The sequence below is a fragment of the Hermetia illucens genome, chromosome 4, assembly GCF_905115235.1.
Source record: "Hermetia illucens chromosome 4, iHerIll2.2.curated.20191125, whole genome shotgun sequence".
In the NCBI taxonomy this organism is placed as follows: domain Eukaryota; kingdom Metazoa; phylum Arthropoda; class Insecta; order Diptera; family Stratiomyidae; genus Hermetia; species Hermetia illucens.
In genome coordinates, this window is record NC_051852.1 from 2,769,939 (window position 1) to 2,797,844 (window position 27,906).

The following is a 27,906-nucleotide window of genomic DNA, read 5'->3' on the forward strand; positions in this document are numbered from 1 at the left end:
GCGTTGGCTGACATAGGTGTCCCCGGATACTTAGCGAATTTGGTGGAAAACTACGTCTCAGAGAGAACTCTCTGGTACGGGACGGATGAGGGTCCCAAAGAGTACATTGTCACAGCCAGGATTCCATAGGAATCGGTACATGGTCCCCTGTTGTGGAATATCATGTATAATGGGGTGTTTGCTCTTCCCGTCCCAGAGGGGACTATGATTGTCGGCTTTGCTGATGACCTAGCTGTGGTTGTTGCAGCAAAATACTCAGAAGCTGTGGAGGTTTACGCGACGGAAACAATGAGAGCGGTAAAGTCCTGGCTAGAAAAGGCCGGGCTGACCTTGTCGGACGCGAAAACGGAAGCGGTCTTAATAACGAAACGCAGGAAAAATAACACTGTGAAAGTGGAGGTCGGTGGACATACGGTCGTATCAAAGCCGGCTATGAAATAGCTGGGGGTAATAATTGACACCAAATTGAGTTTTAGGGAACACCTAGAGTATGCATGCCAAAAGGCAGCCAGTGCCACCACGGCACTTGCAAAAATGTTGCCAAACATTGGTGGATCGAAACATTGCCGGAGGTTGGTGCTAGCCGGAGTGGTGCGCTCCATCCTGTTCTACTCGTCACCTGTGTGGGCAGAGGCGCTTGCAAACTATCAGAGACGGAAGCAAGTGAACTCGGTTTACCGGCGGATGGATTTGAGGGTTTGCAGTGCTTTTAGAACCACATCAGATGAGGCAGTATTGGTGGTGGCAGGCGTGATCCCTGTTGATATTCTGGTCAAAGAAATGAGTCTCCTGTACCATGAAATACGTATAGAGGGGCATGCACAGCGGGGAAATGCGGCAAGGTCAGAGTCGCACGATCTCTGGCAACGCAGATGGGACGAGTCTACGAAAGGTCGGCGGACGCACAGGCTCATTCCCAACATTAGGGTGTGGCTTGAGCGAAAACATGGGGAGACCAACTACCACATTACCCAGTTTCTCACGGGTCACGGTGGTTGCTACAGGCAGTATCTGCACCGCTTTGGGTTGGATGATTATCCGAACTGTCCCAGATGCGATGGCATACCGGAGGATCCAGAGCACGATTTGCGATGGAGAGAAGGAGCTTAAACAAGATGCTGGACAGGAGCGTGACCCCGGAGAACTTGGTTGCCGAGATGCGAGAGTCCGAGGAGAAGTGGCTTGCGGTTGGCTCTGCAATCATCCAAATGCACGCTGCTGACGATATCGACATCATGGGAAGAACCATCCGAGACGTACAAACTGCCTTCATCCAGATCGAGCAGGCGGCAATCAATGAAGGCAAGACTAGGGGGGAAGGTCAGTACCAAAAACCAACCAACCAACAACATCAAACCGCACTGGTCAAACGGGGCAAATAAAGGTAGGAGAATACAGAATACGTTGATAATTTCTCCTATCTAGGGTCGAAAATCACAACCGATAACAGCTACGATGATGAAATCCGCGGACGGTTGTTGGCAGCCAACAGAGCCTATTTCAACTTACAAAAACTGTTCCGCTCGAAACATCTCACCATAGGGTCTAAGCTCTTACTGTACAAGACAATGACCTTGCCAGTCCTCTGAGACTTGGGTTCTTAGCAAGAAAAATTGCGAACTCTTGGCCACGTTCGAGAGAAGAATCCTCCGAAGAATTTTTGGCCCCCTACATGAGGATGGACGATTCCGTAGCCTATACAATGACGAAATCTATGAGCGATACCATGACCGTCTGGTTGTGGATAAAATCCGGCTCGAGAGGTTGCGGTGGGCGGGTCACTTAATCCGTATGGATAAGGATGATCCAGCCCGGAAAGCCTAGAAGAGCAATATATATGGTAGAAAAAGAAGGCGAGGCAGACCCTGCCTGAGATGGAGCGCTGGCGTAGGTCAGGACGCCAGACAGCTTTTAGGAATATCGAATTGGTGGACCGATCCCCAAGAAACAGGCACAATCACGGTCAGCGGCAGTGATCTGCCCAGAACTGAGCGATTTAAATACCTCGGGTCAACACTATCAGCCAATGGAGAACTGCATTATGAAGTTGCTTCACTCATTACCTGGATGAAGTGGCGTTCCACAACTGGTGTTCTTTGTGATCGACGTATCAACGAACGTCTCAAATCTAAAATTTACCGCAATGTCGTCCGTCCAGTCGCTCTCTATGGTTCTGAGTGTTGGCCGACCATAAAAGACAATGAACGGCGTCTTGCGGTAATGGAGACGAAGATGCGACGAGCCGACCCCGCTTGTGAACGGGACAAAGGCTGAAGAAAAAGAAGAAGAATTGGTAGACCTCGGCACAAAGCCGGGATGTCTGGAGTTCCTTATTAAGGCAGGCTTAGACCGGATACCGGTTGCTGCCCAGTTGATGATGATGATGAATGATCTGAGGGTACTAGAGCTAGATTTCCGGATCAAAACCGATAACTTACCCAGCTGCCATAATCATACGAAGAAGAATGAGTTGCCAATATTCCTTGACGGTACCTTGAAGGATAATAGCAACAGCAAATACTAGAGTGCAGGCTGTTAACATTTTAACTCGATTAAATTTGTCAGCTACGAATCCCATGAATACTCCGGCGATTGTAAACACCGCGATAAAACTTGGACCAGCTAAAAGTTGATAATCGATTCCGAGTCCGTTGTAGTTCCACTCGCAGTACGGTGTCCCATTCACATTGAGGTCGTAGCATCTAAAAATGAAATGATTAATCTTTATGTTTCCCCGAGATACTTTTCATGATGATAAAAATTTTCGATCAAAAGTTCTGCTTCCGATCGGTCACTTTTATCTGCTTCTTCGGTATCCTTACGCTGTTTCATTCATTATTGCACCACATTGAAATGGTATTTCATGTCTTGTGAAGTCTGTGTTATTTTGCTGACAAGCATGATCACCATAATCCAATTCAATTGCTGTTTGTTTCGATGTTACGCCAATCAAGTAGTGGCCCAATTCGCCAAAAATGTAACCAATGGTCACTATAGCTAGGGCGTACCAGTTATATATGACACTCAGTTTCTTCACAATCGGCAACATTGTCTATATCGGTGTATCTGAAAGATATGGAAAAGCCTTACTTTAGTACTTCGTTGAGAGTTTCCAAATGAAGATATTACGGTGATTTTTCATTTTGTTGGAATGCAAATTAGTTTAATTAACACTTCATCATGTTGGAGATAATACAAGGCTTGCAAAAATTTTAATTAAAGATTATGTGGGAATTTTGAGGGAGTAAATTGATAGTTAGTGGATGAATTTCAGTAATTTGAATTATGTAGAGGTTATCTGGGGCTTCATATTATCATAATTAAATTGGAAATTGATTCGGTATACAATTCAATTCATTCCAGATATAGTATCGTACGATACACATTGATTGACCCCTTCATTAGAAGCTTAGATTTTCCAATTGGTCTGTTCACAATTAAGAACAATGTTAATTTATAGATTGTTTAATTAACAAATTAATATGGTAATTAGATGAATACTGGAAATGGTGACGCGCCTTAACCATTGCGAGGCAGCACAAGACTTGCTCTCGCAAACCATTCGAGAGTCGAATGTGCACGTGGCATGTAGACGGCAAGCCATCCAAGAAACAATGGCATTCCCAGGAGCCGGCTTTGTAAAGGAAAAACTCAACGGCGTCCATATATACAGCTGTTATGCTCCTCCTAGTGCAACATTAGCGCAATATGGGGAGATGCTAGACAGCTTAGTGTTAGACGCTAGGGGCCACAGCCCCAAAATCATTGCCGGCGATTTCAATGCGTGGGCCTTAGACTGGGGAACTTGCCAAATCTTGCTTGAAACCTTTGCGGAGCTGGACATCGTACTAACCAACGTTAGATGTGTGCCCACCTTCCGAGGCAGAGGGCTAGGTTTAAAAGTCGATCTGACCTAAATGAGTACCTCGTTGGCGAGAGGGATGGTCTGGCGGGTGAGTGAACACTACATCCACAGTGACCACCAGGCCATCTTTCTCGACATCAAGAAGGGGGGGGGGGGCGACAGTTGAGTGAGCAACAGAAGTGGAAAAAAGTCAGGATAGCTGGGTGGACTATTGGAGCTTTCGAGGAAGAGACATTCCTGGCTTCGTCAAAGGACCAGAGGAAAGCCAGAACATCGGCTGGCGGAGAATAAATACCGCGATCTTCGAAGCAGCCTTAAGAAGGCTATACGAAAAAGTAAGGAGAATTGCTACAAGCAAATGCGAACTCGTGGGGCGCTGCGTACAAGGTTGCATTGAACAAGATTCGTGGACAAAAATCACCCCAAGTGACGTGCCCCCGACTCTTGTTCAAAATAATCGAAATTATTTTACCCACGACAAGAAAAAAGTGGACCTCAACCAACGGTGCAACGGGGCGTCTTGATAATCCCAAGGATTACCGATGAGGAACTACGGGGGATCTTTGGCCGATTTGGGGATAATAAGGTTCCAGGATTGGATGGGATTCCGAACAAAGCCGTGACGCTGGCAGCTAAAATAAGTCCCGGATGGTTCCTAAGCAAATATGAATCCTGGACGGTGGAAGGAGTGTTTCCCGCGTAATGGAAAAGGCAGAAGTTTGTTCTGCTACCGAAGCCCCAAAACCACTTGCCGAACCCTCTTCATATCGCCCTATCTGTCTTTTAGACACTAAGGGGAAGATGTTGGAGAGGGTGATATACAATGAGCTGCTTCCGTTTGTCGAGCTAGCGGTGGTCTATGGCAGTATGGGTTTCGCAGAGCGTGGTCCACAGTCGATGCCATTATAATTTGCGTAGACTTGACCCGGAGACATCGCGCGCGGTGGTGACGTTGGATGTCAGGAATGCCTTTAACTCAGCCAATTGGGGTTGGATTATAGGCGCCTTGGCTAAACTGGGTGTCCCTAGTCCTTAGCTACGGGCCGAAGGAATATGTTGTGACAGCAGGTGTTCCCCAAGACTCCGTACTGAGATCCCCGTCTGTGGAACATAATGTACGGCGGAGTACTCGGCCATCGCGTGTCAAACGAGGCAATGTTGATTGATTTTGCAGACGACTTGGCAGTGGTAATAGTTGGGAAACACTGCCTGGACGTGGAACTGTATGCAAGCAAAACTATTCAACTCATCAAAGTATGGCTTCAAATGGTGAAATTGAATCTGGCGGAAGTTAAAATGGAGGCGGTCTTTTTTACCAATCGCAAGAAAAACAACACTGTCAAAATTCAGATTGGTAATCACGAGATCCTTTTAAAATCGATCATCAGATACCTGGGGGTAATGATCGATACCAAGTTGAGCTTCAAGGGGCAGCTCGACTATGCTCGCGAAAAGGCAGCAAAGGCTAGCTCAACTCTAGCAAGGCTGATGCCTAATATTGGAGGGCAAAAATCTAGTCACCGGCAGCTTATCGCAGGAGTGGTGAAATATATCCTGCTATATGCGGCTCCTGTCTGGGTGGGCGCACTGGATACCACATTGAACCATGGAAGGATAAGTTCGGCATACCGGCCAATCGTGCTGGGGGTGTGCAGTGCATATAGGATGATATCTGGTGAGGCAGTGTGTGTTATCGCGGAGATGATTTTCTTGGATATTCTAGTGAATGAGGCACACTGTCTCTACCGGAGAAAGAGGGCGAATCCGGCCGAAGTGATTGCGAGCTTCCGAAAGGCCGCTAGGAAGAAGTTGCATAGGAGACAGCAGCAACAGTGGGATAACTTCGAAAAAAGCCACTGGACCCATAAACTGATCCCGTGTATTGAAAAATGGGTCGAGCGGAAAGCATGGAGAATTGAAGTACCATTTGACACAGCTTCTTACGGGACACAGTGGATATAGGAAGTACTTGCATCGCTTCGGATTGGATGAGTTTCCAGACTGTCCCGAATGCGCCGCTACCTCCGAGGATTAGGAACATGTTATGTTCCACAGTCTGAGATTCGCGAACGAAAGAGGGAAGCTAAACGACGCCCTCAACGCACTTGTCGGACCCCATAATTTCGTGGAGGAGATACTGAGCAAATTGGAGTGTGATCAACGCAACAATAATTGCGATACAGCTGCAGGAACTAGATCGAGCCTGGAAAGCGCGATGCACGCGTGACTTAATTATGCTGGTGCAAGCCAGTGCTCTCCTCGCGAAGTGATACGTCACCTTTGTCTTGCGGGGATATGGGCGGAGAAGTGGGGGTGGTTTTAGTGGGTGAGAATTCCAAACACTGCTGCAACCTAGCGCAGCAGCGTCTTTTTAAGATTTTCACCTCCATCCACAATAAAAAAAAATGTCGGCCAAATTTACTTTTCTCAGAGCTCTTAACTTGATTAAAGCACAAGGCTGCTGCCACGGAAATTCGCGGTTCGTATCTTAATAGTGATGAAGGGATTTGTAACCTAGTTGGATGTCGGACATCGGTTCTAGCACACTTCAAGACTTAAGTTTTAATTGGATTGTTCCATCGTTCATTATTATCACAGATCCGGTATATCCTCTTTTCCTTTTTCAGCCTTTGTTCTGTTTAGATGTCGAGTCGGCTCGCTTTGATCGGTTGACCATTTTGCTCGATCATACGCCTAATATAGGTGGAGTCGAATGGTTTCAAATTACGATCTAGCGTATCAAGGCAACGTTGTTGAATTACATGCCCCCACCATCGAAGACGATAAGTACAACCCCATATCGATCGCGCATGGCCTCATTGCGGATGTGATCATGTCGTTTTAATGTGACCCAATGTCACGGTCGTCCGCTGGTGTTGCCTTAGAAGAGCCTTGATGTGGAAACAGCTTCAGGAGCGGATGGCTCGGAAACTGTTGTCCGCTCTCCAACAAGAGCTCCACAGCTGTACCTCTGGCCTGCGCAGAATCGTAGGAACGGGCAGCTGGTAAAACTTTTTCGGTATACGCAGAGGAGCTCAAAAGCTGTACCTCCGCCCTACGCTTCGGTTCAATGAAACAAAGTGTTCACCTTGAAGCCTAAGTTTATCTGTATATTTTCTTTTATTTCCTTAGCCTAATATATACAAATTATTTGCATACCTAATCTAATTTCTTATCATAATTTTCACATAAGAGTTTTTCTCACACAAACTTTTGTTCAAATTCCACATTTAGTAATTTTCTCACACTCTCTTTTCCCCAAGGTAGATTCCCATTTCAACGACCTTTCTGTGGTGTTATTTTTCTCCATAGGTTGCAATATTCTGTACTTGCAATATCTCTAAGTAAGTTATTCGCAAAAGTGAAATTTGATATGCAGTCTGTCTGCAGGCAACTTCTAAATTTTTACTTGTGCGCGACTCAAGTTTATAAGTATTTTTTGTTGTTTATGTAAGATTATTTTTAAGTGCTTTTTGTACAGATATTTTATATATTCTCCATGTGCTCCTTCAGGTCCTAAGCAACATTTACGTCTCCAACACTATGAGGTGTCGTTCATTGTATTTTATAGTCGGCCAACACACAAAACCACTGAGGGCGACGAGGAGGACAACATTACGATGAATTTTCGGTTTGAGAATTTCGTTGACGCGTTAATTACAAAGAACATAAATTTTGGAACGACACTTCATCCAAGTTGCGCTGATGCGTGGAGCAAATTCATAATGCAGTTCTCGTCATTATGTCACTCAGTTTTGGGCAGGTAATTGCCATTGACTGTGGTAGTCCCTATTTCATTGTGGTCGGTCGTCGGTGTTTTATTCAAATTCAGTATTAGGCCCCGCTTCAAGTTTCCTGGGATCAGGTTTGATATGAGACACTCGAAAAACCTTAAATGCATAGAGCAATCAATAGCGCGGTGAACGTTAGATGTCCCCGTGACAATGTCCAGAACAAGAACACAGAGAAGTGGTGAGAGGGCGCTTGGCGCTTGGATGATTACCGACAGGAGCACGAAGCGATTTTGATGCACCCGCGACACTTCGAACTTTACTTTTCAGATAGTGTTAGAGCAATTTCATTTAATGCGCCATTTCTTCTGGCACTACGTGTTGTCGAAGAGCATATCAGATGAGTTCGTGTGCACACGGTCAAACGCTTTCTCCGGATCCAGAAATGCAACTTAAAGAGCCACAGCCAAGAGCGTAGGCACCGGATGAAGTGACCAGAGCAGACGAACTTCTTCATTTTCCGCTTCTACCATGAATTAACGGCGGAGACAAGTACAACATCTTACCGCTGTGTGACTGTGAGGTGAGTCGTAGATCACTTACGCTCTATTACTCGCAGTATTACAATTCCGGCCATTATGGGGGAACGAGTTCGACTTGAGGTCATTGCGGAAATTGGAGTTCAAGAGCCGATGGGGGCAGAGGTGGCAACATCAACAACATCATACCGCAATAGTTTCAGGACTCGCCAAGGCACTCTTCTCCATCGTCAAGCTGAAGCCTCCGTTGAGGTTTGGGACGAATTTCATGTGTATAGAATTTTCCCAAATGAACTCTTTTTCGCTACTCCAACTTCAATCACTTGTGTATTGCGTTGAGTGAGTATTGGTTTGAGTGACCGAGAAGATCCATCATGGAAAATTCTTCCAGAACGTCGGTGCGACTCACTAAGGCTGGACATTGCTCGGCTGACTCCAATGAACACTGGCAATGGCAGAATAAGGGTGAAGAATAAAGTGTAGATAGTTTGCTGGAACTATGGCATCTCCAGTGAGACACACCTATTTGAAAATCTTGATAAACTAAAGCATAGACTTTTTGTCGTATTTCGTCGGTGGCGGCAGTATGGTGAAAGTCACTTCAAACGTGTTCAGAATGCAACATACGCGAGACACCAGCAGAGTTTTTCAGATCCTTCAATCAATCCCAATAGAGCCCTCCGACAGTACAATTTTCGCAACGGAAGCAAAATAATATTGGGGGTTACTGGATTGCCACTGAAGGCACCTTGCATGCCTCTATGCCAGGCATGAATTTTGTGGTCGTTACCGAAGAAGATGTCGAGGGACCATAAATAACTCGAAAAACTACAAGGGGTTCTGGTCTAAATTGGGGGTAGAATTTGTGGGCAAAAAAATATTCACTAGTATACATGGTCAGTTCGTACAAAGCATAAATCAGGTCATTAGTCGACCCGAGGAATTTCCATCCTTCCTCAATGCGGGGATTACGGAGATGTCTCCAAAAAGGACATGGTGCAGTAAACTGCAGATACAAGATCGAATATTTGCTCTATAAATTTATAACGTCCATTTTTAGTGGAAGGGTCAATACGCATCTGAGAGAGCAACAACATTTTGTCTGAGAGGGTCAATACGCATCTGAGAGACCAACAACATTTTGTCCGAGGATCAGAAGAGCTGCAGAGTCGGATTAAGGAGTTGCAAAGACTCAGTAGTTCTGGAACAGGCAGCAACAGTGCAAGAAATCTTCTTGCTTCACCGATTTGAACCATGGTGGATTATGACTTATATGATTAAGGGAGCAAACAACACCCAGTTACCACTTCGGTCACTCTTTTTCCAGGGCAGAGGTAGATGCAGGGTCTGATGAGTTGTCTTTTGTATTCTAGCTCAGAACAGATGGATTTGTGGGTCATAAAACGAGAAAGAAAGTGTCTTTCCAATTGGTCTGGTCCGCCATCAAGTTGATGACGAACTCAGGACTCCCTAATATTTTTAAAAAATATATCGATTACACCAAAATTTTTGACAGCGTTTCGCACACCTAGCCAACTGTTGTCACACGTTTGTATCGTATTGATCCTGAACTAATAATAAATAAATAATAAAGCTTTTGGCGACAGCCATGGAAGGGGAGCATATCGCCTTGCCAGAATGTTCATCTAAGGGTATTAACGCCTTAGAGCCCATTCGTATACGTATACGAGTCATCATCCACGGGACTTATTGAGCCCTCGTTTTGTATGACTCCGCTCATGGTTACTGAATGATGCTAGAAGGTATTGCAATAAAATATGACCTATGTGCTAAGTATGAGCTGACACGCTTGATGTACTTAGATGATATTAGATGTATGTATGATATTCGGATGGAATTTGGTTAAAAAAAGTGTCGAATCCAAACCATCTGCATGTTATACATATCATTGGTGACCTCCACATCCAATCTACTACCAAGACAAACTTCTACAAGTATCAAGAAATTCTGCAAAGAACCCATACTCGAGTTGACCATTTTAATGATGCTCTACTAGCGGAATTCCTACCACGTGTGAAGGTTGTATTGAAGTCGAATCTCTCGGTGAAGAGTCAAATAAGCGCACTGAATGTATTCGGAATATTGCCGTGGATGAAGACCGATCTGGAAGACATCCAACCGCAGATACGTACTACTATGTCATGATTCCGAATGCATCACCCAAATTCTGCCATGGAGCAGATGAACCTGATTCATGCTTCAGCACAACATGAACGCTAAGTCGACTTGTCACGCTACGCGGCAAAGAGCAGGGGTTTACAAAATGATCATAATGAAATAGCGTGTGGAGAATAGCTAGTGCAGAATGTTTGGTTCGGGGCTAGAGACATTGATTCATCTGATTTCTGGCTTCACTGTTATGTCAGCAATGAAATAGAGGGACAGGCTTAATACTGTATGGAAAGTGATCCATCAAAACCTTTCATTTAAGAATGAGCTGATTACGGGAACATATCCGGTTTACCGATATGAGCCGCAGGTATAATTCTGCTTACGATATATACTAAGATCAGGAGGATTTAACTGATCGTCATATGCTACACAGCAAGCCTAACATGCTGTTGGTTGCCAAGACGGATCACTTCGCGAGTATTGTTGATATTGTTATTCCTCATATTAACAACATTGAAAGGAAATACGTATAGACGAGGGTGAACTATGACTTTTTGGCCCAAAAATTTTGAGGTCTTGAGAGGATGGTTTTAGTTCCCATTACATGTATGTATCTACGTCCCCATGGCTTCCTTAGTTGCCTAGGGAATCTCTCAAAGTCTCCTTCAAACCATGCAGAAATACACATGATTGGTATTGCGGGGAGTCGTCGACGAATTTTCCGTCAAGAACCCCTCTTTTTGAGTTAAACACCTAACTTTTCAAAAAAGGAGTACTGACGTTGTCCCAGACAGAGGCAGCTCATCAAATGTTGATCATGCTCTTAAGTACCTTATACACTTATGTAAGACTCTTATTAAGTGACTCTTTAGGGGAATCAGTAAGGCAATTCTGAGTTAGGCAACTTTCGCCCTGGATATAATTGGTGTATATGTAAAAGGAACAGACGTGTTTGTTAGCAAAAGACTTGAAAAGCTAAGGAATAGCTTCGCCTTCACCCTAACCTGCACGGATCGAAATTGCTTGCATGGGAGCTTCAGATTCCGCCTCGTCAACACCATATATTTCGACCCCAAATAATTGTCAAATCTCCGATCTCTCTATATCCTGATTCTCCTCTTGCTTTACAAGCTCCGTCGCAAACCTTTCTCAGTCGGTTTCTAGGAAATTTAGGAAAACATCGATTAGGGATATCGAATTGGTGGACCTCGTCGCAAAACCGGGATGTCTGGAGTTCCTTATTAAGGCAGGCCTAGACCGGATACCGGTTGTTGCACCGTTGATGATGATGATCGATTAGAACTAAAATCAGTTGAATTGTACTAAAGATTTAAGGTAGGTCAACTAGTAAGTTGTCTAATTACTATTTTGATGGTTGGTTGCCAATTAGGAAATCAGCAATAAATTACATTTTTTAAGAATAATTGGAATAATATTTTTTGGTTTTTGATGCCATATGGATAAATAAGAATCAATTTTAATTTATATTACCAATGGTTAGATGGGATAATGAGAGGAAGCCCTTAACACCAGGGAGCAACTATAATGCAGGGGACAAAAGATATTGATTGATAGTTTAAGGAACTTTACTTACTGGCGATATTCGAAACCATTGATTATTTCTACATAAAAGTAATAATGGCAATTCAGATAATTATTAAGCCTATTCAAAACGCAGCTATTAAATGTACAATAAACCATTCATTAAAAATCATGTTGTCAATTAACAATGACAAATAAATGTGTAATGAATTCCAAAGAAAAAACATAATCGACTATATCCTCTAAGTCTTACCTAGTTTTATGCAAATTATTCAACCTAAATGTAATTTTCAGTAATAAATTCAACCAATACTACTTATTGCCTTACTATTCATTTATATCGCTTCATTTATTTCAATCCTCGCGGTTTTCAACACGTGCAAATATAAACTCTATCAACAATTATCTTTCTCTTATTCAAACAACTTTTTTTTTTGTTGGAATACCAAATAAATTGCATAATGAAGCTAAGGTGACTTACGTATTTGCATTAGATTTAGAAAAAAACTTCTCATGATAATTGACATCATTTGTTTAATTATTTCATATTCTTCAAGCAGTGAAACATGTCTTCCTCGACATGAACTTATAAATTTTTTATTATTCTCACGATTTTCTTATATAAGAATTATGCATCAATGGTTGCTCTATGTTCACTTGATCTTTTCAGAACGAAGCACAATTGTTACTTTAATGATATACTATTCAATTAGATATTATAGAATTCAACAACTTTTCATTTGATAAATCATTTCCTACTCTACTAGTTTTACTCAGTGGAAATGTTACAAACATAATCGATTGCATCTGGATGAGCAATTAATCCTTGTGATGAATTAATATTTAATCTAGAAGTTGTAAAATTTATCAATGGTTTTGCTTTGATGGCGCCGATGTAACAGATATATTAACATATTATTGGGTGACCTTAAAAACCTTATATCGTTTTTCCTACCATTTGTTTGAAAAAAGAAAATAATTTGAAAATTTTTCGCAATATAAATTAGACTTTTTTCTCATATTTTATACTTAGTGGCATTCTGCAGGGATCCAAAACTATCCCTCCCACTTCTAAATGTATGATATTTCTTGATATTATGTTATTATCTTTTTTATTTTATCTTAAATTTTATTAATTGATTTAAATATTTTTATCTAACTTCCCGTTAAGTCAAATTGGAGTTGATTTTCAGTGATGATAATCCTTACACCAAATTGAAGAAAATTGATAATAATTGATAAGTTTTTAATTTCCTTTTGTTTTCTTAGTATATCCTTAGGTTTCCTTAAGACTTCCATTCTTATTTGAGTTGCTAATATGTATCTCAAAATGTAATGTAAGTCTAAAAGCACATATATATATATATATATGTTAATAGACAAAATATACAAATGTGAATTTCGTACCTTCAATCTTTCCTTTCCTTTCCTTAATATTAAATGAATTAACAATAATTCAAAATACAATAAAGTCAACCAGTTAAAGCATCTACAAGGTTTCAGCAAAATTAATATAATTTATAGTGCACAAAGCGCTTCACCAAAAGTAAAAGAACATTCTTCTTTGCATGAGTGTGCGCGAATCTATATATCATTAAGATAACAAAAAACTGCAGAATCCGACCCAACAAAAACCATTGCCTGATGTCCAGAGAAATGCGAATAAGCGATCTGGAATGGGTGATTATATTTTTACATCCCATATCTCGAGTATTTTTTAAATATTGGACCTCAGGGTCGTTGTCATGATCACCAACCAGTTACTTACCAGGTTGTCAAAGTTCAACGTTGTTCTTTCTTTTAACGGTCCTTGGCCGTTATTTAGGCCCATATCATTGGTATACTTTCAGTCATTGAACCTGAACCTGTTTTCCCGGTTTTTTTTCTGGAAGCGACCAGGTAATTTTACGACTCTGCGAGTGTAGACAGAAAATGGTTGTATTTTGGGAGAATAATGAACTTCAGAGAAAGTTAATGGTAACCATTTTTATTTATCCACACAATATTGTTTATTGATTGTATATATGTGAGCGCCAACTGTGATTGATATCTCGGAAGGAACTTGGCTTTACAGGGGAATTACACAAAAGAGATACTAAGTAAAGCCTGTTTTCTCCATTCTTTTCCAGGGCAGAGCCAATTTAGCAATAAAATTGTAGAACATTTTATTTGTATTTATTTTATTATTCATAAATTGAATTTCAGTCAATAAAAGATAATTTATTTTAACTATTTAAGTATCTTTTAAACAAGGCTTTATGATATTCGAAAAACCAAGAGAAGCTGCTTTCATGTGTAAGTATAGATTGTTCTCCTCAAATGTCAAAAACAATTAGTAACCCAACTATTCAAGCCAAGGACATGTTAAATTATTTTCGAATGTACATTTTAGCTTTACAAAATGTAAATATATTCTGATCCTTCTAGGGATCGAGATAATTAAAAAAGTAAGAGTGACGTCATTTTCTTGACTAGTGCGATATTTGTTGTATTTCCATAAATGACAATGTTTCAGTAAAAGCTTACCACCTTTCTACCAACAATAATCAGTCGATTTAACTTATACCTATGTACATATACTGTTATATTTATAATAATCTAAATAAATGTAATCTTTTAATGACATATATAGGTAAAATCGATTGAGTATTGTTAGTAGACGCCCAGCACTGATGAAAAGAATAATTTACTACTCTACTGTCTTCGCGAAAAACACATGCATATCTTATAGACGAAGGAAACGATATACTGTTTCGCTTTCTAACTATCTTATCTTTCTTGATGCATTTATTTTGTATCAATTCACAAACAAGTGTGATAACTTTTGGATCTTTTTTTTTGGAAGCAACGAACAAGATTGGGACCAGAATAAAATTAAGGAAGTATCTAAGATTTATTAGAAACTAGTTATCCACACCAAATCATACTATACTTTACAACTTATCTTTTTTGCAAAAAGTGGATAGATAGACAAATGAGTGACATGCATAAATTATTAGAATTGATAATTAAGTTGTTTGGAAACTTCCGTAAGGTTTTTTCCATTGACAGAACATTGTTTTAAATATGCATCTAATCATATAGAAGATATTTTTATGATGATCGAAAAACCTGTGTATAAAATTATAGATCTACAGTTATTTTCTAATAAAATTTCCATCAGGAAACTTCTAATTCTTTGACAACTACAATTTATGGAAAACAACTTCCGTACTTCATAAAAGAATCTTATTTGAATTCTTAGTTTTCTTGTCTAATATCTTTCAAGTTATGTTAATATAACTTTTTCGAAAATGCGAATGATTCTTAGATTTCTATATTTCAAGATGCATAGAGACCATCATATCCTTAGTGGTTTTCCTGTTTTGATCAATTGTATCACTTTTGAACTTTTATAAAATAATAATATAATAATATTTTTATAAAAAAGATATCTCCAGTTATGAATAATCTTTGTAAAGATAATAAAAATATTTCATGAGAAGAAGGTGACCTACATTACTGAGTTTTAATATCATTGTCAATATTATATGTAATATTTAGTGCGGATTTGGTCACCAAATTTAATTTTTAATTTAATTCTCTCCTCAGAAATTTCAAATACAACCTATAAATTAAAACAAGTCGGATTATATATTTGATTGAATATTGGTCCTATTTGAAAAACATTAGCTCGGGACCTTTCGTTTGACAGTCCACATGACTATGTTCGATGAAAAACAAAATTACATTTCCCCCTCACCCCCCTTAAGTTCCATGTAGAACGATGTAGCTCATTGGATGCACGAGGTTTCACAGTTCTCACTTTTGCACCAATTTTGGTGTCAATCGGTGCAATCGTTTCTGAGAAAAGTGCGTGCGACAGACAGACAGGGAAGTTAGTTTAAGAAGTATCATTAAGTGCCCATCCTTATGAGACGCTAATTGCCCTAATTGTTCCTCCAAAAAGTGCTCCATTTACAATCTAAGTTATCTACCTTCCTTGTTCGTGTCCAGCCTATCATATCGAGGAATTTCTCGATGTACCTTCGGATGTCCTTTTAGTCAAATATTCTGGTTTATCTTTCATCTTTCAATTTTCCTTCCATTTCTCCAGATTGCCTCTAATAATTTGACCACTTCGCACTTAGATCTGATCGTTTTCATTAATTCTTGTTCCGCCTCCTAATTCAATGTTAATCGCAACCACAATAACTATGATTAGATATTGACCAACATTCCTGATAATCGGTTCATGTTATTTCCTAGCGACTCGCCTTACCTTAAAATTGATGCTCACCATCCGCCTCTTGAAGGGGTGCAAGGTCAACTTTCACAAGGTTGATTTCCGAGCTCTGAATGATTTTCTTAAAACAGTTAACCAGAATGGTACGTTAGAAAATCTATCATCCAACCAGATTGCTTTAATATTTCATGAAGCTTTCTTTCCTGTTTCGTTCCCCTCTCTCATTCTAGTTTGCGCAAATATCCTTTCTGGTACACTGTAGACGTCTGTAATACCCTTCGTGAGAAACACAAATTGAGGTTCCAACGTACCGGCAATGCGGAAGACAGGGCAACGTTTATAACAGCACGTTCGTCTGCGAAACTTAAGATAAAAAATGCACATTCCCAATATTTAAATAGCATTGAAGGCTCCCTCGAGCGACGTTCGCAATTTACGCTCTTCGCCCACTTCTCCCGTTGTTAATATAAAATTGGATGATCTTACTTCTTATTCCTCTAAATAAGCTTGTGACCTTCTTCGGGATCATTTCTTCTCCGTTTTTACCCCTAACCAGTAATCTTGCTTATCATCCGACACATTTGATTCCTCTTCGGCTACCTGGGCTACCTGGGCCAAAAACTATCGACCTATATCCATCCTTTCCTTGTTCTCCAAAACTTTTGAAAGATACCTAAAAGACTGTCTTTCGTCTCATTTTGGTCACCTTATTGTGAAAGAGCAGCATGAATTTCAACACGGTCGCTCGACTGTGACCAATTTGTTAGAATTCACCAACTTTATTGCGAAGTCACTAAATATAAGAAACGACACCCATACAATCTATACTGACTTCTCAGAAGCTTTCGATTCCATTGACCACTCCTTGTTCCTCACCAAACTCCGGTCGTATGGGTTTCCGATCCTGGTTAAGGTCTTACTTAGATAGTAGAGTCAAACGTGCCTTGTTCAATGGTTGTACCTCGTTTCTATTTTTTCCCCTAATCGGAAGTACCCCAAGGGACCATCCTCGGTCCATTTCTGCTTTCATTTTTCGTGCACGATCTTCCTTCCTTATTTACCTGCCCTAGCCTTTTATATGCAGTTGATTTAAAATTGTTTCCTGTTGTCGGTTTGGCTACTAATCAGTGCAACCTTTGGCAAACCATGACAAACTATCTCAGTGGTGCGTTCGTCGGTCTTCCTTTATAAATCCTTCGTCCGTAATATCCTTCGCTACTGTGGTCCTCTTAGTATGATTGTGATTGCGATGCAGTTGAATCTGTACAAGGAGATTTACTCTATTCCTAACCCTACTGTTCCCTACTCGACATATCCTACACGTCTGGCTTTCCTTCAGCTGACATCTCTGCATTCCCGTATATCTTTGACTGATGCATGCGTCCTTTTCAAACTTTCTAATGGGTTGATGGACAGTTCTGTAGCCACCGAAATTCATTACTATGACCCAATATTCGCTACCTTAATGTTTTGGAGGCTCCTTCCGCGAAGCTCTCGTGTTATTTCAACTCCCCCTTGCCCATAATATTACGGAATTATAACCGTTTGCAGCTTCGTCCTCTAGCTTCATCCTTGAACGCTCACAAAAATGGAGTTATTGTGACTTTGCAATTTTTTTGTTTTCCTTTTAGTTCCTATATGGCAAGCAACCAAAAGGCCGACAAAACAATGGTGGCTCGATACTCTGGATTGGGATGGGGCCTTTGATAGAACAAAATGGCACAACCGATTACGACGGGCCGACCCCGTTTGTGACCGGGACAAAGGCTAAGGAAAAAGAAGATCATCCAAAGTACCTTCGAAAACAAAATTGATGCCGCCATCAAATGCCAGCAATATAGAGATCTCCATAGAATGCTAGTGTTTGGGTGTTAGATGGCAAAGCGACAATTTAGGCCAGCGGAAGCCGAGCTATTCAAAAAGACTATCAATAGCCCACACGAGCTAAGGTAGGCTGTATTAACATATATAGCATGTTACTGATGCAAGACGCTATAACCCAATTACAATAGCTGTTAGCGACACACTGTCCAAGGATCCAAATTGATGGGTGAGCGAGAAATACACGCAGAGCAACCATCAGCCTATCAACATCCACGTAGAGCGTCGGACGAGAGGAGATATAGCAATATAGCAAGGAAACTCCAGTAGCAGGGTCCATATCTAAGAAACTCTATAAGCAAATGTTCGAAGCAAAGCTATTGCAGAAGACAATGCCGATGGGTAACGGAGAAGAAAAGGCGGCGCAGATTGTTGAAAAGATACAGAAAACATTTGACGTTTCCACGACACGTTGCACTGCATACAAGAAACGAATAGCCAATTTTTGGTGGAAGGCCAGGAGACATAGTCAACGTTGCAGAAATCGGTCTGAGCCTGAAGAGTTGAGCAACCGATATAGGAAGGCGAGAAAATTACCACGAGCAATCATTTATTGAAGTAAAAACGAACACTTCAAGAGGTTATTCAAGGAAGCGGAATCCAACACATGGGGAGGTGTGTACAAGGCAGTCACAGTTCATGGTACACAAATATCATATTCCCCCGCAATTATTTGAGCACTTGGATTCGTATTCCTATTCACAGTGGGAGGATTAACAGGGGTAGTTCTTGGACTTAGATGACATCCCGAATAAAGTGCTGCTGGCAAGATAGTTCCAAATTGGCTTGCACAAATATTCACGGCCGGCTTCTAAGAAGGGATTCTCTTGGAGAAATGGATGATCCTTCGGCTTATAGCTCGATATCCTTATTAACAGGGATCGGCAGACTTTTCGAACGGGCCATCTTTACTAGGCTTGTACCGGTCACAGAAAGGGAATGTGGTATCTTTGACAGGCAATTTGGATTCCGAAAGGCGAGATCTACGATCAATACGGTGACGAAAAATGCGGAAACAGCAATAGCGGGAAACAAATCCTGCACCGTAGTTACTCTCGACGTGAAGAGTGCATTTTGCAAATTGAGGTCAAATAATCGTGGCTTAGGCACTGTCAAGTATTTACCTGGCGCGCTTCATCATAGAATTTCTCCGCGAGAGGCCAATGTGATACAATTCATACGATGGACCTTGGACACATTGGACAATCTGTGGGGTTCCACACGGATCGGTCCACGGTCCTTTTCTGTGAATAACAATATACGATGGAATTTTGAGTTTATATTTCCCCAAAGAGGTGTCCGTTACTGGTTTTGCAGATGAGATCGGAGTGATTATCGTGACACAAGACATTAAGGAGATCAAGGTTTCAACAATCGACTCAATTTTCAAAATCAGATCTTGGATAGAAGGTGCTGGTAGTTCTAATCATCCAAACGAACGAAGCAAACATCGGTGAAGATTAGGTTTGACGAACAAATCATGTACTCGCAACCAGCGCTCAAATATCTCGGGGTGATAGTAGATCAAAAACTAAAGTTCAAGCCACATCTTGAAAGTTTAGTAACAAAAACATCTGAAGTTACAACATTGTTGGAAAAATTCTACCGAATATACTCGGCCCAAGGTGAATCCTTCGGCTGCTTATCCCTACGGTTGTGAGCTCGATTTTCCTTTATGTGATTCCTGTTCCCCGAGGGGCATTGGAACATGAAGTAAATCAGAAAAAGATTGCACGCCCGTACCGATTAAGGAGGAGGCAGGCCGGACGAGAGGAGGTGGAAAGGGGGCGAGCCCGCGGGCCCGTAGTTTTCTCGGTGCCCATAGTAGAATTGTTTATTTAAAAAGGGGATAATACGGCGCCTGTATAATTTTCACCCCAAATTCGTACGAAATTCATCCCAGGTTCCATTTTTTGCATAATTCTCACTCTGCGGCTCGGATTTTCTCTCTGCCACACTGGAAGGGGGTAGTTTTAGTGACTAATTGTCTCAACGGTAGGTTTCGAGCCTTTCTTTCCAATATATTTATAATAAATGGTTGCTAAGGAAGTCCGATGTGGTGGGGAAGATTTGTAGATTTTTTTGTCTAAAATATTTGGGTGCACTATGTTTCTGTTTTCTCATATTGCGTATCTTACAGTGTGTATGCACTGAGTATGTCTTCACTTCAATGCTACACTGACATTTTATGCTTTAAAAGTCAGTTATTTGTGGCGAAACTTTTGTTAATAACAGTGAACTTTCCACCAAACTTTCCGTTCATGTTATACAGATGCTATACAAAATTTTATCTTTCTCGCTTGAACTTTTGCTATTTATCTTGGAGCAAATACCGGGGCAGACAGTATTTTAAGGCCCAGATGCCGTGTATAGGCATTACCATTATTTGCGTATTTCAAATTTTCGGCCGAGTAAATGGATCTTTGAAATAAGTGGTTATTATACTCCTTCAACTCCAAGTGGTCATTATACTCCTTTAACTCTTTCTGAAGTCAGACTCTAACTATTTCGGAAATTACTGATCGAACCCTTTCATCTGATATCCGGCGAGCGTGTATTTGGTGGCGAAACAGGGGCCTCCAGATTTCAAACTTTTTTACCAGATTTCATGTCAATAGGGATAATCGGTTTTGTTAAAATTTCTTGAGACTTTTCGACGAAGAGGGAGAGAAAGACGGTCGGACAGGCAGTCCGCCAGTGAATCGATCTTAACAAGGTTCTGTTTTCGCAATACCAGGAAATAAGCTGTAAAACGAGAGACTGAAAAAAATGAGTGTGAGAGATTTTGTGTTTTTTTATATAAACAGCTTTTGGTGTGTGGTGCCTTATCCTTGTAACTAAAAAATATTAAAGGTATTCATTCGATATCCCACCTTGTTAAAAATTGTATATCCCTTTTCGCATGTATGGTGGACCTTTTAAATTCATCTTATCATTATGATACCCGCTGCATAAAAGGGTTTACCAGACCACACATTGTCACCAAATTTCGTGATCATTTCCAGGGTCATCCTCGAAAACCGGCGCTGTGATTGAAGGGGTAGAGCGTCAGCCCCTCAATCTCGTTGCTCTGGGTTCGAATCCCAGTCTTCATGGGTATCTGTGATGGTCTTATGTTTGTCTCACTGCTGTGAGCTTAGTGTGATGATAGTGAAACTGAAGCACAATCTGATTGTGTGGATGACCTATACTCGGCAAAGGAGTGAACTGGAAAGACGACCTCTATGTTGAATGGTACCGCAGATGCAAAGTTTGGCTGTCCACAGTGATCATCTCCAGAATATAGACCATAGAAAACTGTGGGTATGATCAGCACACGGAGTGTTCAGAGCAATTTTTACCATTGCTGGATAAAGTATACAAGTGAATATACAACATTATATAGCATAAAAGCGTCGAAAATAAAACTACATACATAAAAATGTATATGCACTTCTATGACGATTGGTTGAACGGTGTGGGAACCGATATACATATACCGACATTCACTTTCATATAAGCATATGTATAGAAAAAGAGGGGACCCCCTTAGGGAGAATGTCGCGCATGGGCCTAATCAGGTAATATCGTATTCAGGCAGAACCCAGGAATGCTTCATCATCATCATAAACGGCGCAACAACCGGTATCCGGTCTACGCCTGCCTTAATAAGAAAGCTCCATTTGTGGCTTCGTAACAAGTTGTTTTCTGTGTAGGGTTGTCATCCCTACTCAACCCCCAACCTGGAGGACCAGTTGGTACACTTTGTCCGTTTTTTAGGCGCGGAAGACTCGCCTTCATCCTTCTTCGCCTGCAGCTTTTCGTTAATAACGAGTTCCCAGCGGTCACCACTTGGAGGTGGACATAGGGTTTGATAGTAGAGCTGTTGGTGTTGGTTCAGCACGCGTTTTCCATGTTTTATGCTTCATCGTACCAATCCATGTTTCGCCCTGGGACCTATGCTACTCTTTGACCACTATGCTTCATAATCCCGACAAACTCACTTGTTTTATTCATTCCATTGAAATCCCAACGTTTAACGTGCCAAGAAAGAGTTATCAATCTAGGGGATACCAAATTTTTAGTTGAGCATCTGCCTGTGTGTATCTGTGAGCTCTAATTTATTAAAATATATTAAAATATATTAGAATATATGCTTTGGTTAAAGACTGCGGCTTCCCTATAAGAATACTACAATAAAGGCAGAGTTTCGGCTAGGGCATGGCTCCAAACAGGTTTTGTAGGTTACCAAGGTACTTTCGGGATGCATCCCATATTCATAACCCTCACGAAGACATAAAGGTATTATACATGTTTCCCTAGTTTCATTTGAACAAATTGTGATTTAACGATTCAACTTTCCTACAAGATTACCAGCAAATAGATTCACTTTGATATTTCACATCAAATAAAATGCGAATAAGATATCTCGATTCCAAGGTCCTATGGCGCTCTTATATGCTGAATTCTCAAAAACGATTAGAGTGTGCAACTTATCACTATTAACATTTCAATTAAATTCTTATTCTACACTTCAGATTTTAACAAAACCGCATACCATTTCGCAGCATCCAAATGAGATGCATATCTATTCTAAAATCCTAAAGAAGTCATGACACCTTCTAGTGATTCCGTCAAGGTTAAAGTAGTAAAACACATGATATAAGAATTTTTTCAAGAAACCAGTAACGTGTTGTCCATGTATTTATTTTTTTTATTCATCTCCAATAATATTTATAGAATTTAACGTGAATAATTGAGTGTGTAATACATGATGGCGATATCTAGTTTTTCTCAATGTTTCTCAATGCAATATCTTCACTATACATATTTGCGATATGAGTACGTCATGACCATTAATAAAAGACCACAAATCAATTGTAGGCAGAAGATTTGAAGCCGCAAAACAAATTAATTGTCTGCTTGAGTTAGGTTTACTAATATATTCTGATTGAGAACAGAGACAACGGGCTCTGAGTGTAGAATATTGCACAGAGCACAAAGGTTTTATTCCGATCATTTCTATAAATGTTCATGTGCGGGTATTTGATTATAGTGAATGGGCGTTAAACTCTTCGAAGATTTATCTTTGCTTATATAAACGAGATACTCGTTTGTTCGATGAATTTTCACAATACCGTTCTGGGAAAACAGACTTTGCGTTTTATTGCAAATAAATATATTCAGGAAAATTACTGAAGCAATTATGGACTTATAACCAGACTTTCTCATAGTTACGATCAAAGAAATGAAGACGGTTTTCCATAAAATCCCATTCACTACTGATGAAATAGCCAAAAAAAAAGGAAAAGCGAGACGACTATGGGCCATCTTAAGTTCAAAGTGAAAGTAAATGTGAGATATTTTTAATACTTTTTCTTCGGATACCGAAGAAAGATGGTGCATTTCCACGCCGAATCAAGATGGCCCTCGCCGTGATTAGGATTTTTAACCAGAGTCAGGAAAAAGCTCCTCAAAATAGACCAAAAACGAGTTATAGCAAAGCGCGCTTGGAAGTTCCCCGGTTCCATAATAACAGATCATACTTCCACTCTGAAAACATTACAGTTCGACATTGAATATCCTGCATATCCTCTTTCCCCTTGGCCTTTGCCCTGTATGATAGCGAAGTCGGCTCATTTGTATCGGGTTTGAAAATTTTCTCGGCGGTAAATTGGGTTTGCGCGGAGTCGAGAAGTTATCAAATACGGCTGGTTGGGTCACCTAATTCGTAGGTCCAGCTCGGAAAGTCTGCAGTACAAGAGCAATATCTATGATAGAAAAAACACGGTGCACACCCTGGCTCATATAAAGCAATGACGTAAGCCAGAATGGCAAGCAACTGTTACCAATTAGCATGTTCTAATATATGGTCAAAGGGTAGTATAGGTCCCAGGGTGAAACGTCGATTGGTACCTACGATGGAGCATAAAACCTGGGAAATGCCCACTGAACCAACAACAACAGCTCTACTACCAAATCCTATCTCCACCTCCTCGTCGTGACCGCTTTTTCTTAACGAAAAGCTGTAGACGGAGAATAATGAAGGCGAGTCTCCCCTGCCTAAAAACGGGCCAAATTGTATCAACTGGCCCTCCAGGTTGGGGGTTGGGTAGGGCTGACAACCCTACACGGAAAACAACTTGATACGAAGCCACAACAGGAGCCTCGGGCAGGACGGATTACACAACGACGAACCCGGCAACGACAACGGAATAACGATTTGCGCATTTTCTCATGGAACATACAGGGAGCGCGTATAGAGATGAAGCTGCTGAGCAGCTAGCCGATACCCTATCTCAATATAGGGCTGATGTAACAGCATTACAGGAGATGCGTTGGACAGGGACCGGTTTCCTGGAGAAGAGCCGCTACACCATATATTATAGTGGCCATCCAGTAAACCATGTGCTCGGAGTAGGTTTCTTAGTCAACCAAAAAATGAAACCTGCTGTTAACGGTTTTGAAAACATAAGCGAACTGCTATGCACTCTGCGCTTGCGAGGTAAGTTTAGCAAACTAAGCCTCATTAACGTTCACGCCCCTATAGAGGAGACTGTAGAGTTGGAGAAGGCAGTAGAACGAACCCTCGAAGCCTGTCTCAGATATGGTATTAAAATCATACTTGGGTATTTTAACAGCCAAGTAGGGAAGGAGCCCGTATTCAGGCGATATGTTGGTTCCCATAGCTTACACGAAAAAACAAATGATAATGGACTGCGGATTATTCAATTAGCAGGGTCACACGAAATGGTTGTTGGAAGTACCTGGTTTGCGCGGAAAGCGGTCCACAAACATACGTGGGCCTCTCCAGACGGGACCACTTTCAACCAAATCGACCACATGTTGAACGAACGCCGCCACCTCTCAGCCTTGATGAATGTCAGAACATATAGGGGGGCCAATATAGACTCGGATCACTATATCGTTGGTATGGTGCTCCGAGCTCGAATAACAACACCACCCACAATCCCCTCTGACAATCAGGTGAGAGTTAACACTGAAGCCATCCACAACACAACTCTCCGCGACTCCTATAAGAGGGAAATGGATGCCGCAATAACTGTCAGTCAGTCAGTCAACAGAGGACCTGGAGACGAAGCATCAACAAGTGATCTTCACAACCAACTGAAGAGCGTTATCACTGATACGGCCACAAACATACTGCGCTCCAGCCTCAAAAGGAGTCGGGACGGCTGGTTTGACGATGAATGTAAGCTAGTAATGGAATGGAAGAATGCCACATACCGAGCAATGTTGCATTCTCAAAGAACGCGGGCATGCGCAGAGACTTATCGCGAACTCCGTCGAGCCGAGAAGTGACTTCACATACGGGAGAAGGAAGCCTGGGAGAACCAACAGGTCTGTGAACTAGAAAAGTACATGGAGTGACCGCACCGCGCAAGTTTTACCAACAAGTCAGCAGGATGAAGCCTTATACACCTCGATGCTCATCCTGCCGAGACAAAGAGGGAAATCTGATTTCCGACAGAATGGGCATGTTGGAGCGATGGGTTAAGTACTTTGATGAGCTACTGAACAACCAGAACATCGGCGAGTTGGAGGTCCCGCCAACTGAAGACGACGGACAAATACTGCCACCACCAAGTATTGGAGAAACAGTCCGCGCAATTCATCGGCTAAAAAATCATAAGTCGCCAGGAGCCGATGGAATTACAGCTGAATTGGTTAAATATGGAGGCGACCAGTTACACCAAGTGGTTCATCAAAGTGTGGTCAAGGTGTGGGACAGCGAATCAATGCCTGACGATTGACAACGAGGCATTATCTGTCTCATACATAAAAAGGGAGATATCACACAGTGCAGCAATTATAGAGGTATCACGTTGCTGAGTACCATCTATAAGATATTCCCCATTATGTTGCTAGGCCGGATAGCCCCATACGCCTAGAACATCATTGGCCCATACCAAAGAGGCTTCACTCCAGGCAAATCAGCAACAGATCACATTTTCTCTCTGCGGCAAGCGATGGAAAAACTGTTGGAATATGGACAATAGTTGCACCTTCTATTTATAAACTTTAAAGCCGCCTATGATACCATAGCCAGGGTAAAACTGTACACAGCCATGAGCTAATTCGGTATCCCGACGAAATTAATAAGACTGACTAGGCTGACCCTGACCAATGTGCGAGGCCAGATAAAAGCAACAGGATCACTCTCAAGACCATTCGACATCAACAACGGTCTAGGACAAGCGAATGCCCTATCATGCGTCCTCTTTAACTTGGCCCTCGAGAAAGTGATCCGTGATGCTGAGGTAAATGCAAGAGGTACGATCCTCTTCAAGTCCACCCAACTACTGGCCTATCCTGACGATATCGACATCATGGGGAGAACCACCCGAGACGTATAAACTGCCTTCATCCAGATCAAGCAGGCGGCAATTGGCGCGAGATCTTAGGCTGCACATCAATGAAGGCAAGATAAAATATATTGTGGCAACGTCAGCACCGAAGACGAATCAACCAACAACATCAAACCGCACTGGTCAAACACGAAGAAGAATAAGGATAGGAGAATACAACTTTGAGACCGTTGACAATTTCTCCTATCTAGGGTCGAAAATCACAACCGATAACAACTACGATGATGAAATCCGCGCACGGTTGTTGTCAGCCAACAGAGCTTATTTCAGCTTACAAAAACTGTTCCGCTCGAAACGTCTCACCATAGGGCCGAAGCTCTTACTGTATAAGACAATGATCAAGGAAGACGAGGCAGACCCTGCCTAAGATGGAGCGATGGTGTAGGCCGGGACGCCAGACAGCTTTTAGGGATATCGAATTGATGGACCTCGGCGCAAAACCGGGATGTCTGGAGTTCCCTATTAAGGCAGGCCTAGACCGGATACCGGTTGTTGCGCCGTTGATGATTATGAGATGATGAATTTCTAGAAGGTTGGTAAGCAAGTAATCGGTCTTGTGCGCGGTGTCCTCCACTGTGTACTTCTTAGGGATAAAGTAGGTAATCCCCGCAGTAAGGAAGGGTGGAAATTCCTCTGGCCGACTCATGGCCTCATTTATACTGCGTGCCAACCGACTGTGCACGCTGGTAAATTTCTTATACCAGAAATTTTGCACCCGATCTAGACCTGGGCCCCTCCAGCTTTACGAGCTGTTTATGGCTCGTCGAACTTCCTCTTCGGTAACATCTGCAAAATTCCTGCCAGGCCACCATCTACTCAGTATGCTCAGCATGCTGGGCGGGTAACCCCCAAAGTCCACCCCAATACTCTTTCGCTTCCGTCACCGAGAACTCTGTTGTCTGATTGTCTGGACGCTCTGTTTGGATTCGTTGAGAGATCTGAAAAAGCTCCGCTGGTTCCTCGCGTATGCTGCATTCTGGACACGTCTGAAATAACTTTCGCCATACCATTGTAACCGACTGCATATGACAGAAAGTTTCTGCTTTAGTGTGTCCAGAATTTCAACTACGGTTGTCTCACTGGGGATGGAATAGTTTCGGTAAACCCTCTGCACTTTATTTCTCACCCGTCTGCTGGCTTTGCCAGTGCTGATCTGAATCAGTCTAGCAATGTCCTGCCTTAGTGAGTCCCGCCGACGTTCGAGACGAATTTTCCACGGCGGATCTCTTGGTCATTTAAACGAATAACACGAACGCGAATCTTCTGACCGTGCAACCTGATAGCCGAGCTGCACCACAATACACAAGTGATTGTAGTTGCACCAGCGTCATATCAGCACACAGTCGAGACGCAATCTCATCATTGATTTGAGATAGAATTCCCGGAGTTGCTGGAGATGCATAGAGCCTGGGAATACCTGGTCTATGCAAAGGATCCATATCCGAGAATTCTATACACGCTCTTTGGAATTCGTCCCGAACCTCAGCGGAAACCTTAGTTTGACGGTGGAGAAGAGTTCTTCGGCGAGTATTGAAACTGATGCCTGCAGTGCGGCGTGGTGTTGTTGATGCCGCTGCCTCTGCCCCCATCGACTCTCGGTCCCCAGGTATAGCAATTTAAT

General features: G+C 41.8%; 1 protein-coding gene across 1 annotated transcript in view; it reads right to left on the reverse strand.

Moving 5' to 3' along the window:
* The window catches only part of LOC119655042 (putative metabolite transport protein HI_1104), a 74,667-nt gene that overhangs the window by 5,070 nt on the left and 41,691 nt on the right, over positions 1-27,906 (reverse strand). The window contains exons 2-3 of the mRNA XM_038060723.1: positions 2,823-3,066; positions 2,439-2,702 (exon numbers count right to left, since the gene is read on the reverse strand). Of these exons, the coding sequence (XP_037916651.1) occupies positions 2,439-2,702; positions 2,823-3,049 (491 nt within the window). The 5' untranslated portion in view covers positions 3,050-3,066. The remainder of the gene's footprint in view (positions 1-2,438; positions 2,703-2,822; positions 3,067-27,906) is intronic.